The sequence below is a fragment of the Betta splendens genome, chromosome 16, assembly GCF_900634795.4.
Source record: "Betta splendens chromosome 16, fBetSpl5.4, whole genome shotgun sequence".
Lineage (NCBI taxonomy): Eukaryota > Metazoa > Chordata > Actinopteri > Anabantiformes > Osphronemidae > Betta > Betta splendens.
Window position 1 is genome coordinate 19,081,474 of NC_040896.2, and position 14,827 is coordinate 19,096,300.

The 14,827-nt window shown below is 48.1% G+C and overlaps 1 protein-coding gene and 1 long non-coding RNA gene across 2 annotated transcripts in view; one reads left to right on the plus strand and one right to left on the minus strand.

Moving 5' to 3' along the window:
* Nucleotides 1-11,332, minus strand: part of mbpb (myelin basic protein b) — a 21,354-nt gene extending 10,022 nt beyond the window's left edge. The window contains exons 1-2 of the mRNA XM_029128101.3: nucleotides 11,180-11,332; nucleotides 4,038-4,093 (exon numbers count right to left, since the gene is read on the minus strand). Of these exons, the coding sequence (XP_028983934.1) occupies nucleotides 4,038-4,082 (45 nt within the window). The 5' untranslated portion in view covers nucleotides 4,083-4,093; nucleotides 11,180-11,332. The remainder of the gene's footprint in view (nucleotides 1-4,037; nucleotides 4,094-11,179) is intronic.
* A 202-nt stretch (nucleotides 11,333-11,534) lies between these two features.
* On the plus strand, nucleotides 11,535-13,993 carry LOC121201689 (uncharacterized). Its single transcript, XR_005896739.2, has 3 exons — nucleotides 11,535-11,667; nucleotides 11,998-12,072; nucleotides 12,341-13,993. It is a non-coding gene; the product is annotated as an uncharacterized LOC121201689 (long non-coding RNA).
* The last annotated feature ends 834 nt before the right edge of the window (nucleotides 13,994-14,827 follow it).

The window sequence follows — 14,827 nt, forward strand, 5'->3', positions numbered from 1 at the left end:
GTTCACCATTGAAGGAGCAGGGACGGGTAATGAGCCTAAAGTCTTACTACCGGCAGCGAAGATGAAAGCTCTTCATCAACGCCGCGGCGGAGGAGGACGAACAAGCCAAATTGCATATGGATTTTGGTGCACGGCTAACGCTCATATTAACAGTTTATTCTCATAAACTGACATTATCACGTAATTCCTACAGCCTAGGATACAATATTGTCTTCCACCAATAAAGCAGTCAACATTCAGCCATTGTGTGATCCCTGCAGAAACACACACATAATACACAGCGGTCCTCAAAGAATTACTGACTTTAGTGACTTCAGCCTTTAATAATAAAACACATCAATATAGAAATGACTTTCTATATAAACAGAGAGAGGATTTTTTTTTCTTTGCTGCGCTGATGCGACTCTGCTGTGAGGAAGGATTTTCAGTGATCCATCAACTGGGTTTGGCTGATCTCTCTTCCTGGTGATGTTTTCCCTGCGGCTCACAGAGGGACATCTCAGCATCCGCAGATGCGTTCTCGTCTGTAGACATCAGCGCCGCCGCATCCGCGCGTGTCGTGCCCGGGGTTTCGCTCTGCCCCCTTTGGCTCAGCATCTGATTCTGCCGCGTTCTCATTCTCCTCACAATGAGGCCCATGATGAAGTCTTTTCTGTTGTGTCACGTGTCCCATTATCCAGAAATGAAGAAACATCATTTCCCTCTCTGGCTGTGGAGCTGCGGGGACTGCGTTATTAGCACATGGAATGATAGGAGGGAATATGTGGCCACGTATCACGAACAGAACAGCTGTTAATGTGGCTTCATATCGTCCAATGCTGTTCAATGCTACTGTACTGGATCATGGCAGAGATGGTGAAGCCCTGCCTGTGTGTGTGTGTGTGTGTGTGTGTGTGTGTGTGTGTGTGTGTGTGTGTGTGTGTGTGTGTGTGTGTGTGTGATTAATGTCATTGCTCCGAATGACATTAAAGCACATCCATGCTTTTCGATGGGGGTCTTCTACACTGAGCCCATAGCAGCTACTCCTCCAGGTCCTGGATGGGTTTCAGTGAGCCCATTAACGACTCCTTATAGTCAAGTAGCGAGAGGGTCATTTCAGCACCTTTCGGGAGCCGGCTGATGTGGCGCTTTTAAAGGCAAAGGCACCTGACTTCCTCCTCTCATCTGTGGTTCAGTGATCGCAGTGGTTCATCGTGTCAACACTTGGATGACAGGTGGAGATTGCACCTTTCATCTCAGCCTTTGGCTCACATTTTAAAGAGGCACTAAATACCAGCGAGCCTGTAGCTCCAGCTCCAAAAAGGCCAGAATAACGTTGTTATAGTGGCGAATGTCAAGAGTTGCATCTAACATAAGGAAGTCGTTTTATCAAACCAACAACAAGTCACTATATAGAGGTTCTGTACAAGAAGACAGGAAGCAGGAACTCTTGCTTAGACTGGAGAAAGTCCTGATTGGGACCAGTGTGGTGATGAGTCAGCAGCTGGCCGGCGTATGAATGGACGCTGGAGGCGGCTATAACAGTAGCCGTGATTGTTGGCGGGCGCTCCAGTGGCCGATCCTCAGGCTCCCTCGTCTGGAGAGTGCGGCTTGTAACTGGGCTGAGCATCGGCTGGAGGCGCGGGACATCCGGTACTGCAGGTCACCCTCATCGGTTTTATGGGTGACGAATGTGAGCTGCTTTGTGCTCATCAACCGACACAGAGAGACGAGCAGAGGCAACAAATACCAGGCCCAGACGCTTATGAAGGAAACTGAACGCTAGGCGGTGCGGGAGGAAGCCAGAGGGGCCGAGGAAAATGTTAAGTCCACATCCAAAAGGAAACTGTGGCTTCTCTGGCAGCAGCATTAACCTCAAACCCTCCGCACCATCTCATGGAGTTCAACACAACTGTTAGTAGCATTAGAAACACTCCTCTCAGTGAGTCATGTCCTCTATTTAAATCTAATTGAATGAATAGATAAGATTCCTGTATGTCCACAATGACTGAGCATGTGTATACACACACACACACACACACACACACACACACACACACACACACACACACACACACACACACACACACACACACACACACACACACACACACACACACACACACACACACACACACACAATCGTAGCTGGGTGTGGTGGATTTCAAAATGAGTCTAAATCAATAAAAAAGCCTAAAAAACGGCATCCAGATATTGAGGTAGCTGAGAAATCAATTGCTTTCCCTGCAGGAGGAGGAAGTGTCACATACTGCATCTGTTCAAGTAACAGGTCAGGGAGAGTTCTGCTCTGTCAGTAGCCGTGTGTCTGGCTGCTTTACAGGATTTACATGCTCTGACAGAATAATATTGCCTTTCCCCGTGACGTCACACAAAGTTTAGGCGCGCCTCGCTCTCCCCGCGCTGCCGAGGGACGAGAGGGAGGAGCAGCCGCCTCTAAACGCAGCCGGCCTTCCTCCCGCACGCTCTGTTCCCGCTTGGCCGTCGCCATGACAACCGGCCGCTCAGCCAGACCTTCGCATTGACTCCGAGGGTCCCGGTGATCGAGGCAAACACGAGGCGGAAGAGCGAACGATTGAACGCGCGGCGGCGCGCGACACGGCGGCGAGGGTGAACACGCGGCGCCGCCCCGACGCGCCTCGCGGACGGCGCGGCGCGCGCCAAATGAATCCACTCCTCCCCGCTGCCGCTGCTCTCTCTCCGGCGTGTGCTCCGCGAGCCGCGGAGGCGAATCAGCCTCCCGCCCCCCGCTGACTCGGGCTCTTCTCCTCGCCGTCATTCAGCTCATTACACACGGGGAAAAATCGCTGCTTCACGCAGGGACATCTTTCTGAGCGACTCTTCTCATTTTCCCGCTTTTTTTTTTTACACCTGTCTGCACTTCGTCGCGCGCTGCGGGGTCACGCTGCTCGCACCGACCTTGAAACCCTCGTCGAAGTCTAATTGCGGGCTCGGGCGTAATGGCCCCAAGTCATTATATCTGCTGTAATTTCGAAAGGTCGGGACAAAAGCGACTTAAAGAAAGGCTGTGGCTAATTACACAATGTCATTATTACTGTCCTCGTTCCAGCCTGGTCCTCCTTCACGCAGGAGCAGCGTCTGACTGAGGAGAAACTTCAGCCATAACTCACTCTGACATAGTGGCTCTTTTTAATTAAAGTGCTTTTTTGGAGCACTTCATTTCCCACTAGACGCTGGAACCTATTTCTTAAGTGATCATATCTTAAACTACGGCCTCGTTGGGGGTTTATCTTTCCAAATTACGGACCCAAACGGACTCTTTCAGGGGCACTGGGTTCTTTTTCCAGTGGTTGCACCCATGTGTGTGTGTTTGGGCCCTGGTCCGTTGAGCCCAGTTGATCTGTTGCATTTTGAACAGGCGTCACTCGACACAAACCCACTGATGCTCCAGTTTGGACCCGACTCTGTGGAGCTGAAGGGAGATTTGGTGTGTATGGCGGCGGCTTGGAGGGCTTATCACCGCGCTCCAAGAGCCACGCAGACTTGTCACGTTGCCATGACAGCGGGGCTTAATTAAAAGTGGGAACGGCTGCGGAGAAGTGCTTCAAACGGACTCAGACGGGATTCAGAAAGCGTGTTTTTCCACTGGCGCCTTGCACCAGTAACATGGCGCAATGCAAATCTCAAAGCCTTGCCCTCGTGTACTCACCCTCTGCTATTTCCTGTTACACGCTCCAAAACAAAGGCCCGCGTCACGCTTACGCCGCTCCCCCTTAATACACTCGAATACACAACGACACCCGTGGCAATGTTCACTACAAAGCCTGCGATTTGCGACCCGAGCCGCCGCGGTGAGAGGGCGAACAGGTGCAACGCACGGGCGGCTTAAGAGAAACCAAATGAGTTTAAGAGAGTATAAGACCTTCTGAACGCACTCAAACCTGCTTAAGGGTCTAAGGCAGTGAAGCAGCTGAAGGGGGGGGGGGGGGGGGGGGGGGGGGTCCAAAGTCCTGCTGATAGAGGCCAAGCTCCAACGCTACACACACACACACACAAGGCATCAATAATAAAGGTCTTACCCTGCTGCCTGCGGGCGACTTCTTCTTTCCTAGATGTTGGCCCATCCTGACAGAGACTGTGGGAAAAACAGAAAGCGGGTTTACGCCTGGAGACGCACGAGAAAATGATGTGAATGTGAAAAGTCAACACTGCAAGAAACCGGCATTTCCTGGTTATTGTGTATCTGGCTGGAAACGCTGACCTTCTTACCGTTTTCTGACGCGATACCCGAATCCAGCTCCAATGCTCATGTACATACATGGGTGTCACCATGGTTACGCCAGGAGAACAATTATCCTATGTCTGCTGTCACGAATGCTGTGCTATAGTGTAAAGTGAGGCTTCACTGTCCAAAACAAGATCTGTGATCTTTTATAATAAAGAACCACTACCATGCTCCTACAGTACATGCCTATGTCACATGACAATCAAACTGTGACAGAAAATGGCAATATTAGCAAGTGAACGCTTCATTTTGTGCTTGGACGTCGGTTCAGACTACGTTAGTGTCATCTGTGAAAGGGACGCACTCCACAGATCACAACGATGCGCCCGTGTTAATGCCAGCCTATTATTCCATGCGCTTTCCAATATTCGCCTTTCTGCATTGGACAAAACGCTGCTTTTAAGCGTCTGAAATCAGCATCCATCACGAGACCAAATGTTTTAATGCAGCGTGTGAGGGTGAACGTAGGAGCGGGTCAGTGGGTCTCCGTGACCTCTGACCCCTCTCCCTGGACCCACACCCCTTCTGATTGGTCGACTGAGACAAGAAGAAGAAATCAAAAGGTCACATGGTATATTGTTAAAACTTCAAGCAGTCAGACATAAGGCAAGGAAGGGCTCTCTTAGCTCTCGCTCCATTATATAGACCGAGCGGCTCCAGGAAGGAATAAACTCTGGCTTCTGCTGAAAAGCCACTCTCGTGTTCATATAATCAAAGCATCCAGGACATGTTTGGCTTCCAGGAGATGTGTGGAGCCTTTAAAAAGCCTTTCATCTACGCTCCTTTCTTCCTTTTCTCGATTCCTCCTCCATCTACTGTATGTTATGAAACGGACTCTATGTTGCAGCGTCCCCTGTCAAATCTGCTTCTGCCGAACCGTGTGGTAATGAGATTTATCGACAGTCTGCCTCATCGCGGGCTGTTGTTGTTGTTGGCACTAGCGTCAAACGTCATTGCACAACACACCGCACAACAGCAAATGATGCCGAGGAAGGAGCTTGACTAATTTGGAAATGTGTCAGCGTTGGTGCGTTCTGAATGTACAAGCGGACACACGCACACGCACATACACCCTCAATACGTCTAAAGGAAACACAGCAGGTTCCTTCTTTGAACAAGCTCCGTTCAGAGTGCGTGAAAGACAACAAAGCTGCATTCAAACACCTTACTTGCTTTATGTAAATGTCAAGTCCTGCTAATTCACACCACTGAGGCTGCCCTGTATACCTGGATTAAGCTCTCAGATCTCTCATCACCCCGGCTGTCCTCTGACCAGGGAGCAGATGGGGACGCTGTTAAACAGACGGAACAGCTTCCAATGAAAAAAAAAAACAGCCCTGTGATTATATTACTTCTAATAATGCAGCATGCATCACTGTCTGGAGCTGATAGCAGGTATTGAGCTGGCATTTCGCAGTTGTTTGACTGGACAATATAAAGTCCGGAGAGGAGACAAAGCCCTTTACTACATCAATATGACTCAGATACTCAAAAAAAGTCTTTGTCAAAATCTAAAACCAAGAGATTCCTCTGTGGGTTTAAACAGACTGATGAAAGCGACACGATTTCAGCCAAATGACAGGAAGAGAAAACATTAACATGGAACATGGTGGAGGCTGAGATATGTCAGGTACAGGGAAGTGCATCAATGGTGTTTACTTATAAATAAAAAGGGTGAGATTCTCTGTATGCTCAGCCTGATGGTACAAAACATGAAACAGAACATATCGTGTTATGAAACCAAAGGAAGCTCTTATCACCCACTGAAGACAAGACTGAGGGCATAGGACCCACGAGAGCCGTGTGGCTGAGCCTCCCCAGAAATAAACTCATTTGATGATGTTTTTGTAATTCTATGACATATTGATTGTAACTAGAACCACTTGTGTTGTCATTGGAGCCACACGTGACACTGATTAGAGCTGCTTTAAATAATGTTGTACTTTTGCATGTTTGAGCTTAGCCTGATGTTGATACCAAAGTCAGCCTTTAAGTGGATTAAAGGATGAACCTGTCAACGACGCCTTTGCTAACGAACAAGAGGCTGGAGCACGGCGGATAAAACCCATCTGATCCTCGCAGAATTATGTGGATATAAAAGATCGCCTCGCTCCTCGTTTGACATCGCTTTCCCCGAATGTAATGAATTCCATTGCACATCTTGGCAACAGCGACGCCGCTCTCACGGCGCCTGGGAAAACGGCGCACAGCGGACGTTCCGGCGCCGGCGGGTGATCAGCTTTGCATTTAGACAGCTGATAACGTGGCCGGGGGACGCGGGCGTCTGAACAGGAGGCCTCGCAGCCAGTTTCACTCAGGAATGTTACACAACCAAAACCCAGATCCTGCAAGGACTTGCAAGGGCAAAAAAAAACCTGTTGCGTAATAGAGTGTGAGAAAGGGAGATGTTGGGAGGAGGGGGGGGGGGAGGGGGGAGGAGTGCGTGTGCAATACAAGGCTGCAATTACGACTAAAACACAAGCGTTTGGAACAGGCCTCCGTCCTCTCACACACGCAGCCGACCTGTAATTAGAAAAAGATCCTGCAGGACGGCGTCGGACATCAGGCGGCGACGCGAAATGTCACGTTCCACCGCTGCTTTGCAGCTGGACAGGGGGAAAATGAACCTAATTGCCAGGTGACTCCTGAGGAAGCTCTTTGCCTTTTGAATAAATCATTAAGATGAGAAAAGCTCTGGATGCAGTGGAACCGGCAAAGCCTCGAAGAGTCCGCTCCAAACGGAGTCAGAGTCTGCAATGCATGGGAGCGATTACATCCGTCTGCGTCGTCCATTACTGCAAGGCCACGCCCTCATAAGCCATTAATGTTCCTCCAGGGCTTCAGTGGGGACGGGAAATGGCTCTTATATACATATACTACAGCATACAGATATCTACAGCTGTACTTACAACATCTTTCACTTTTCCAGATATCAGGTTTTCAGGCCCGAACAATGGAACAGAGACTGCATTTAAAGCTCTCTCGTCACAGAGGCAGGTGTAAAGTGCTTTTACCTTTGGTGCCACGCAAAAGACATCAGAGAAGAATGAAGCACGACTAATGAGGATCTTTTCCATCCACTCTGATGCAAATTTGAGCCAGATTACATTTTATCGACCGATCGAAGAGACAATTTCCCCTTTTTTTGCAATAACAATAGAGGTGGTATATATATATATATATATATATATATATATATATATATATATATAGACACACACAATGGCTGCAACATAAATCTGCCAGTCAAGTCAGCTTTTTTATAATGCTCACTCTCCAACAGCAACAGAAAGCAATAAACCCAACTACAATAAGATATGGAGCAATATCACGAGCAACTTTCTGGCTCCGCCTGATCAACATGCAATAACTACTGTACTGTACGTCTGTGGTTTTACTTTAGAGAAACAAATGGAAAATAACACAGCAACTGTTACTGTACCACAACGCTCGCTCCGTCTGACAAACTTCCCCAAACACAAGGTCAGCCGGCACCAAACCGACTTCTATAGATCGATCACGCACATAAGAGAGGAGTGCTGTGTGTTTATGCTCGGTGAAAATGCGACTACATCGAAATGCGCATTAAACGTTTCACAAAGAATATTCAGAGCGACGCGTCACGGCTTTCAAACCAAAGCCACCGTGATGCTGAACGCGGGGAGCAAAGCCCAGACAAACGGAGCCCGACGAGAGCAGAAATAATAAGCACGTAACTGAATATGCGTGGAAGAACGGACTACATGACAAGAATGTTGTTTCAGGGACGGGCCGACGTCGATCTCCGCCTAAACGTCTGCTCACAGGGAATAAAGACACAACGTTTATGCAGAGCTCTTTGTTAGGACAAGCCAGGAGCTTTGAACAGCCTGACGCATTCATAGCGTGGTTTCATGCCTCACTATTCATAGCAGATGCACTAATTATGATGTCATCAAATCTACCACATCACTCCATCAAAGACAGGGAATGTATTCAGTTATTTGTGGCTTTTGCTGTTTGAGGGCCAAATGTTAAACGTGTGATTTGCTGCGTCATTACTAGTCAAGCTCACGCCAAGGACGTCTGTGTTGGAGGCTCAGAGCGTGAGGCTTTCACCTGCTTTATCGCCGCTCCGTGACATTCATTAACCCGGTTCCATGAATTCCCTTCTTTATGTCCTGCAGCTGCAGACGCTGGACCGCTCATATGCGCTTCTCTGACACACAATCATAGACACACTGTGTGTGTTTGACCTGACGACGCATGAGGCAACGGTGACGAAGCCTGTGAGGAGAGTGTCTGGAACACGCGTGTGTGTGTGTGTGTGTGTGTGTGTGTGTGTGTGTGTGTGTGTGTGTGTGTGTGTGTGTGTGTGTGTGTGTGTGTGTGTGTGTGTGTGTGTCTGCCTGTTGCATGTGAGGCACCAGTTCTTTTCCAGCTGCCCTGCTGTGAGACTGGGTTATGTAATGAATATGAAGCGTGTGTGTGTGTGTGTGTGTGTGTGTGTGTTTGGGGGGGGGGTAAGAAACAGCCCTGAGTCCATCCATCTCTCGTTCTACGCTTCCTAGAAAGCTGGGGTCAAAGGGCAGCATCTGCTCTGGAGGGAGGCGTTTACTAGTGACGTCCAGCATCCAAACTCTGCTTCCTTCACTTCAGTTCAATTCACTCTTCTGTTTCAGTGTTTCGGGCTTGATTCGTTTTTCCTCCAAAGCTCCTAGAACAAGTGTGCGTCGTGTTTGGAAAAGGGCTGGGTGTCAGGCTGATAATTGAACAAACAAGACCTTCGACGATGTCACCCTGGGCTGGGAAACCTCTCACACTGCGCTGGGCATGTGATCGCTTTGTCAAGGTAACATCTACTGTGCTATTGTTAGTTCTGAGCTCGGTTAAACACTAAACAAACAAAAAGTATAAGTAAGTAAGTAAAACACCAAGCTCTAGTTTGACCTTCTTTCTAATAATAAATTATAATAATGTATTTCCATGCCCCAATGAAAAATCTCTATTCATATCTGTGGCCAAGAATCTATAGTGTTTTTGGCAGTTTTTGACCCTGTCACTCACTACATGGAGCCCATCATTTACATTCACTGTTCTGTCACTGAGTAGGTTTCATCCCGGTGACCAGTCGGCTGTGACAGAGAGAAGCCGCCTCCAGCTGTGCTGGTGTCAAACATCTCTTTAGCTCCTGGCTCACCTCACGCGGCCCACGGCGCCTGAACCCTCGGCTCTTTCCTGACGGAGGATTAGTCACGTCGCCCTCTCTCGCCACCGCGCCCTGCTGTGGATTCACGGGTCGAGCGAATCGCCTGTTGTCGCGGGTGGGTTTTCGTGGCATTTCTCTTTTTAAAAGAAGCAGTGATCCCCGGGGACCAGTGCCGCGTGCAGCAGGTATTTGCTTTGCCTTGTTATGCACGGGCACGTGAAACAGCCTCGAGCTTTAATGCTCACCACCGGGGACGCGCGGCTGCAGCCACCTGGGGTTGGCTCTAATCCCAGCTCCGCCCTCTCGACTCAAAACACCATCTGCCCCGAGGTCGACGGCGTACGCCGCTGCGAGCAGCAGGTGACGTGACTCAACCTGTCTGCCAACAGCGAGCGGGCGGGCGGCAGGAGGGGAAGCGGGAGGAGGAGGAGGAGGAAGCGCGCGAGCTCGAGGACGGAAGCCGCTCTAACCGCGGAGCATCACCTGCAAAACACGGAGGCGGCGCGTGGGGAAGGTTCCGCTCGCTGGGCTGCGAAGGAATGCGGGAGGTCCCGGGCCACGGCTGCTGGCATGTTAATACAGGCCAGTGATCCCTTAGATCCCAGCGCACGGACTCAGCGCAGCGAAGCGGATCGCAGCCTCGCTGCAGCCGCGTGATCCGATGATGTGACGTCGAAGTTGGGCCGCGCGGCTGATGCGATGAGTCGGAAGGAGACGTCTCCTCAGTTGTATCAGATGTGAGCGTCTGATACAACTGAGGCTTGATCATAAGTGTAATATGAGCCAGAGGTTCACTTAGTGGTCGACCGGCTGACCGGAGGCGCGGTGAAACCATGAGAAACGTCTCTACCGAAAAAAAAGACGCAAACTTTAACCACACCCCTAATAAAACCATGAATAATGAGGTCAGAAGTCACAGATAAGAGTGATGAGTGAGTGGCACAACAACAAAACAGGCACAAAACTAACCAAGAAAATATCTACAATACAAAGTTGACAGCATATCGTGGATGTTGATGAATATTATGAGGTAATAATCTGAGCCCAGCTGATAAAGCCAACATAGGCTGTGGGTCACCGGTGGCCGTACCGAGCATAAACAAGGCAATGAACACACCTACGTCCAACTAAAAAAAGCCTGAAACCATCACAAAACTACGCCCTCTACTCGGTTAACGTCAAGCCTGGCGTTAAAGCACGTCGGCCCGAAACGTGGCCCGGTCCAAGGATCGACTTTGACGTCGGCACCGTCTCAGTGCTGCGCGTTGTTCCGCCGCCGAGCGTGGACGCAGTGAAGCGCTGGACGCGTTAACGGGGGTTTGGTTGAGCGAAGGAGGAAGCCAACAGGCTGCGCAGAGGTTGCAGCGCTGGCGGAGGGGGAGGAAGGGGGGGGGGGGGGCGTCACAGCATACGACAAAGCGGAGTCACCGTCTGGTGACAGCTCCGCTCGCTCAACAGCTCTCCATTACGCGGCGTACGCGTGCACGAAGTTGTGTCGACTTCGACGAGCACGACAAATCACATTCCCCGCATATTTCTGGGCCCGCAGCTTTTTTTTTTTTCTGAAAAGGGGGCTCGCGCGCGCCGCAAACGAGCCGCCGACACGCACGCAACATGTTTACCGTCCGAAACGCGCACACCACCGTGTGCGTGGAAGTGTTTTTTCTTTTTTTTTTGGTTTTTATTTTACACCAGATCACTCGCCCGGCGTGTGTGCGTATTGCTACCAGGCAGAACCGTGCACGTACCCGTCTCCGCTCAGTCTGTGCCAAATGCATCCAAAGCTGAGCGTCGTACTGGACGAAACCAGCTGTCAGTCTCCAACAGCAGCGGTCCGCGGTGGTCGCCGACGACGGCAGCGATGACGCCTTCTCCCCTTTATGGTTGTCCGCCGCCGCAATCGCCAAAGTGCGTCCGTTTAAAAAAGGAAAAGGGGAGAAACGTGCCTCCGTGCTTCCTGATTTAGGTACAGCGGCGGTGATGATGTTTGTAAGGGGTGGGGCGGAATGCAGCGCCGCTCCGCCAAGAAGCCGCGGAGCGAAACGACACGTTAGTTCACGTCCGCTCGCGAGCTGCGGAGCCGCGGCGGAGCGCTCGGTTTAACGCGGGATAACGTGTTGTGGCCAGGATTGTGAAATAGGAACAGGAAGCGAGTCGACGAGCGCGCAGCAGCGCGTTGTGTTGAGTCAGTGGGACACAAGCACCTTACGGTTGCACAACGGGGGCCGTCCAGCAGGTAGTCGAGTGCCAGTGCCTTGCTTAAGAGCGACAGCAAGGTGCTTCATTGTTAAGCCAGTGAAAGGGTTTTATCCACCACTCTCACAAGTACATTCAAAAGTAGAATAAAAAAATAAAAACAGTTTTTAAAAAAAGGATTTATTTTATTTTATTTTTATCAGTTGTAAAGTTTGCACATCAACGTTTCTCTAACCTCTAGTCATAATTATTCTACAAGCATATTTGAACAGATTGAATTAAAATGTGATCTAATTCGACGCTTTGGTATTAACTTCACTGAAGTAATTATTTATTAATTGATAGATGACTTAGCTTCATTCTTCTATAGGTGATCTATGCATTAATGACCATAAACACTCTGGGAACCAGATGGTGTGGACAAGAATGGGATGCCTTTGCTGAGGTATGCGTCACCATCAAACCTCTTTTTGTTTTTTTTTGTATTTTTGTACATTAAAAAATACAGCTGTGAGTGAAATCAGTCAGAATTTATATTGTGATAATAGTTGTCTAATGCTTCCGAATGCTATTGTCCACACCTTTAAAGTTGCAATGACTAATATCTTTCACATTTCCAAAACATTAAGTAATCATTGTGACAGTACATTTCATGTCTTGACGTTTTGATTTCCGTGCATTGCGACAGTTCAGGCCCTTTGTTGTTGTTACAGTATGTTGTGGTTTACTTCCTGTAAATCAGCCACGTCTCCCCCGTCCAGCAGGTGGCGCTATTCTGCAGGGCCACAGTCTAGTTTCAAACACAGGAGCAAATCACTGAGCACAAAAACGGAAACTGTCCCTGAGACCAAGAGGCCAGAGAGAGCTGCAGTCACAGAAGATGGACTTTGTATTTTATAAGTACATATAGTGTAAACAAGGAGTGCTGGCTTTTATGTGACTGGGAAACTCACATTAAAGTGTTGTTTGTTTTGGTTTTGATAAACATCCCAAATTTTTAGGTGGCATTTACATTGAGTTGCTAGTACTTGATCTCTGTAGTAATGCAGTTGTGCAGAGGTATCAACAACACTGAATGAAGACCAAATTGTTGCTGCTGAAGTGTATACTTCACAAAATCTGCCTTGATCTGTCTGATTATTTGTTCATTTCTGGTTTTATCCACTGTGTCCCACTGCTATTACCATGGATTATTTCCACTCCTTCATCCTCTTATGAATCCCAAATTGAAGCAGAGTTTCTGTGGACTATGAAATCAGATCTGCCGGCGCTGTTTACTAATGGAAGAACAGTGTTTCCCCTCAGAGCACAAGTGCAATGAGAACTTTGAAAGTGGAGCGTGAGGAGAGAAAAGTGAGGGAGCAGAATCTGGGTGACCTCAACCTCACCACAAAATAAAATGGTTTTTGACGCGGCCGACGCTGAACCCAGATCTGCAACGCACAACATTAGCTGTGAGATGCTGTGTCTGATCCGTGGTTCGCTCTCTTGAGGTTTGTTTAGGTTCGTAGGTTTGTTGTTGTTGTTTTGAAGAAACCAAAACCCCTGAGACGGACCCGCTGCCGGCAGAAACAGCCATTCACCAGCACCAGAGCTGTTAAACGCAGTCCTTCATTTCTTATTGTTCATTAGAGGGACGATTTTTCAATTTAGCGACCAGGAAATCAATAGACTATAGACAAAGCAACTGACCAACGTAAACACTCCCCATAGCCAGTACCATGCATCCTGGGCCAGTCAGACCCAGAAATATACCAGTTCATCTGCACTTTGTCGCTCTGAGGGTTCGGAGAGGGGAAATGTGGGGGGTCACAGAGGCTGTGGGCAGAATCAATATTGTGATTGCTCACCTGCGATATCAGCCCCGGGCAGAAAAAATGACTCAGCCTTGTCTGTCATATAACATTACCCCATTACCTCAGACCCTGAACTGATTTTGACAGAGATACAGTAACTTGTTGTCATGGAAATCCAGGCCTCGTCGAGGTAATGGGCTGAAAACAGCTTGGATTATCCATTACTGTAACTTAGGGGAACAGAGTTGTTTATCGTCTGTATCTGTGTTGTTCACTTCCAGCAGTTGCACTCAAGGGCACGCGTTGAATTAAGCGGAAACATCACTGTGATTTCATGTTTTTATGTATGACCGGATGCTTTTATCGATAGCAGGCTGTAAGTAAATCCAGGTGTCCGACTCTCCTCTGGGTTTAATGGTTCCTATAGGCACACAGCGGTTTTCATTCATCCTTAGCCTTAATTCAGATTTTATATGGCTTTTGATAAAGAGCAACAAATCACATAAAGACTTTTATACAAGAAAAAATGATTTAATTTGAAGCAGAAATAAATGTTGAACATCTGCACCAGCCATTTGGTTTTCATCATAATTCCTTTTCTTATTTTTGGTGTCAGTAGTGCTGGAATTATTACCAGAGGTCATTTGGTGTCATGTCACATCTACTTACTGATGCGCCGGTACATGTTTGGAAAGATTGCACATGTGTAAGTGAATTAATACAAATGAATGTAAATCAACGCCTTCAAGTCATGTTTCACCGACTACATTATTGTCCAAATCAGATTCAATAAGTTGCCCGTGGGAAGCAGTAAGTAAGTAACACTGGCCAAGCATAAAGCAGTTACAAGAAGCATAAATGTGGCAAATTAATCATCAAATCAGATGGCTCCCTTTGCTCAGTGCTGATAGGAACCCGTTCTGAGTGAGAAGAAAGCAGCTATTTCCACCCAAAGGTCTTCCTGGGAGGTTTATGCACAAGTTGGATCTTATCTGCACATTTGATTAATGAGCCCTGAAAAATCAGATGGATATTAGTCACCGCCCTGTTTCACCTGTTTAGGTTTAATCTGGTAGAAACAGGGCAAAAGTCTCAGTCAACAGCACCTAATACCGGAAGCAAAGCCAGCAATAAATACCAATCAGGCAGACAGAGACTGAGCGATGGGGTTGATAAATACAGACTTTTATTTTTTAATAAAAAACTAAATTAAATGATTTAGTTGTCTCTGAATTGATTCTTTATATCGAGGGAATAAGTAAAAAATGAGTTTCTGTCTTCATAAACACCATTTTAATAGCACTGTAACATTGCTTAAATTAGTTATTTTCATCCTTTGTCATAGGGCAACGAAACAGGAAACAGAGTTTACACCAACGCATGTCATTTCCAAGACAATTTGTT